Source organism: Myotis davidii, unplaced genomic scaffold (genome assembly GCF_000327345.1).
Source record: "Myotis davidii unplaced genomic scaffold, ASM32734v1 scaffold363, whole genome shotgun sequence".
Taxonomy (NCBI): domain Eukaryota; kingdom Metazoa; phylum Chordata; class Mammalia; order Chiroptera; family Vespertilionidae; genus Myotis; species Myotis davidii.
In genome coordinates, this window is record NW_006294069.1 from 781,003 (window position 1) to 783,941 (window position 2,939).

At 51.8% G+C, this 2,939-nt stretch overlaps 2 protein-coding genes across 3 annotated transcripts in view; both read right to left on the reverse strand.

Annotated features, from left to right (window-relative positions):
* The window catches only part of FLOT2 (flotillin 2), a 17,227-nt gene extending 16,865 nt beyond the window's left edge, over window positions 1-362 (reverse strand). Inside the window, exon 1 of one of the 2 annotated variants that reach the window (XM_006768040.2) lies at window positions 239-362. The gene's annotated coding sequence lies outside the window, so the exon portion shown is untranslated. The other variant, XM_006768039.2, reaches the window with a different exon arrangement.
* The window catches only part of DHRS13 (dehydrogenase/reductase (SDR family) member 13), a 4,657-nt gene continuing 1,725 nt past the window's right edge, over window positions 8-2,939 (reverse strand). Inside the window, exons 3-4 of the mRNA XM_006768117.2 lie at window positions 2,730-2,937; window positions 8-1,132 (exon numbers count right to left, since the gene is read on the reverse strand). Of these exons, the coding sequence (XP_006768180.1) occupies window positions 681-1,132; window positions 2,730-2,937 (660 nt within the window). The 3' untranslated portion in view covers window positions 8-680. The remainder of the gene's footprint in view (window positions 1,133-2,729; window positions 2,938-2,939) is intronic.

Below are 2,939 nucleotides of genomic sequence, written 5' to 3' on the forward strand. Positions count from 1 at the left end.
GCTCAGCCTGGGTGGGCAACGCGCTTTATTGCACGCGGGGTGGGATGGCGGGGCCCAGCCCGAAAGCACCCGGATCGTCCCTCTGCTCCCACGGGGCGCCCGGATAACAGCCGCCCTGCCCCGCTCTGCCCCACCTCTCCAGCATCCACCTGACAGCAGCTGGCCCTGCAGCCGGACCCGGGTTCAAACCTCAGTCCCTACTCTTCCTAGCGGTGAGACCTTGGGCGAGTCCTCTTACCTCTGCTGCCTAGCCTTGTTTCTGTAAAACGGGGATAATTTGACTAGCTAGCTGCGTGGTTGCCGCCAGTTCAGTAGTTCCCAATATTGGCAGTACATCAAGTGACAGATTCTCTGGCCTGCACCCGGAGCTGCTCAGCATCACTGAGGGCGGGACCTCACAAAGGAGACATTCAAATTCCTGAGAAGCAGTGTCTGGCACACTACACGCAACACACAGCTTCTCAAACTAGGCTTACTGTCACGCTCAGGAAGAAATAACCACCTATATTTCCTTCCACTAGGAAAAGAGCTGTCCAGGTCATACCTTGAAGCCCCCAGAAAGTAACCATGGAGGTAAAAACTGCAAACTCCTCCATGGCATGGCCAGGCCAGGGACCGGCACACACACTAAGGTTTTCCAGGGCCACCAAGTGCCATAGTAAGCATCCCAGCCGGGGGGGTTAAGAGGCTTGGGGCTCAGGTTCAGCTTTAACCCAAATTCGGTGTGTGACCTTAGGCAAGTCTGGTGGGCTCTGAGGGCTGGGATAGGGTTCAGAAACGGTGGGCTCCTCAGGGTGGGGGCTGCTCAGAGAAGATGGGGTCCCTGAGTCCTCAGGGTGGGGGTCTTCATCCGATTCAGCATCCTCTCCCAGTCCAAGCCCTGCCAGCTTTTTGCTGGCCACCCACAGCCGGTGAGCTGCCCGGTCGTCTCTGGCAGCTGGAGGCACCTCCTCCACGTGGCAGTTGGCAAAGTATCTCCCACTGAGGGGCTCAATGCCCTCCTGTAGAGCGCAATACAGGGGCGTCTGGGCGCCGCCACCTGGTGTCCGGAGCACCAGCCAAGCCAGTGGGTGCAAAAGTGGGCGCAGCCATCCAGGAACATGACGCAGGAACAGATCTGAGTTCACAGGCCCTGTGAACAGGAGAGAGGAAGGAGTGGGGTGCACGGTGGGTGAGGGCCCAGGTCAGAGCTGTGAGAAAAGGGCTAGAAGGGAGTGGGGAACAGACTCCAGTTCCAGGGAAACCAGGGTAGTATTTACTGGGCATTCAGGGCCCTTCCTAGGTGACCTCACTCATTTCCATCCTAACTTCTTGTACATCCCCATCTCCCAGAGTTAGCTCATGCTGTGCCCCCTGTGAGGTACAGTTCTGTCTCCATCTTCCTCTGTTTAACCAGCAAACATTTATTAACACCTATGGTAGACCAGCCACACTTTGGGGCATTAGAGATATGGAGTGTAATAAAGGCTTGCTAAAGATTAGTTGTGATTATTACTTTCACTGTTATAATTACTAGTTGTGATGATTATTGTCACGATTGTAATTACTAATTAGCCACGGGCCATGACTATCTAGAATGCAGCATGGTAATATGGGTAGGGCAGATTTTGTTATCCAGTCACCTGCTCCCTAAAGGCAGGGGTAGGTCGTATTCACCAGTTAACTCATTCAGAGTAAAAGCCAAAGTGCTTACAGGAGACGTGCAGACCCTGGATAGCCCAGCCCATCTCTGTACCACATCGCTTGCCATTTTGCCCTTCTCACTCTGTTCTAGCCACACCAGGCTCCCTGGTCTTTCACAAGCACATCAGGCACTTCTGCCTCAGGGCCATTGTACTTGCTGTTTGCTCTGTTCTTTATACTCTTCTCCCCAGAAAGCCACATGGCTCATTCTCTCATCTCCTTTGGGCCTCTATTCAAATGTTACCTTTTCAGGTATGGCTTTCTTGACTGCCATAGATAAAATAGCACCCCGCCATTTCCTAGTCCCCTTAACCTGTTTTATCTTTCTCCATCGCACTTTATCACCATCTGCCACTGTATATATTTATTAGTGGTTTCTTTTTCCCCTAAACTCCACAATGATAGAGTTTACTTTGTTCGGTTCACTGCTATAGCCCCAGCACTGAGATTAATGCCTGGCACATAGTAGGTACTCAGTTACTGCTTCTTGAAAGAATAATCATTAGCTATTATTATCATATTATAGTCAGTTCAGTCATAGAGATGGCTCCTTGGGGTGAGAACCTGGGCCTTATTCATGGCCATACGCTACCCCAGTGATGGCGAACCTATGACACGCGTGTCAGAGGTGACACGCGAACTCATTTTTTTGGTTGATTTTTCTTTGTTAAATGGCATTTAAATATATAAAATAAATATCAAAAAGATAAATCTTTGTTTTACTATGGTTGCAAAGATCAAAAAATGTCTATATGTGACACGGCACCAGAGTTAAGTTAGGGTTTTTCAAAATGCTGACACGCCAAGCTCAAAAGGTTCGCCATCACTGCCCTATCCAGTAGTCAGCATCCAACCTTGTGGTAGGAGAGCAAGAACCCAGACACAAAAAGCCTGGTTTCAAGATCAGCAAAGAACAGGTCTCTCCTTGGAACATGTTTCCTTCCTGCTCTGAGATCCTGTAGCTCAATGAGAGGCGGGGGGAGCAAGGATGGGGCAGGGATGGGGAGAGGGAATCAAAGTAAAACAGCCAAAGAGCCAGGCCTCACCTGGGTGAGCTGCATAGCAGGTGACGCCGGTGCCCTCAAGCTGTGTGGCGAGCTCCCTGGCAAACAATACATTGGCCAGCTTACTGTCGGCATATGCTCGCAGCTCCTGCTGCCAGCCCACCACCGGGCGGTCCAGGCGTGTGAAGTCAAGGCGCCCTCGCCGGTGGGCAGCTGAGGCTACCACCACCACGCGGCTAGGGGCGCATGTCT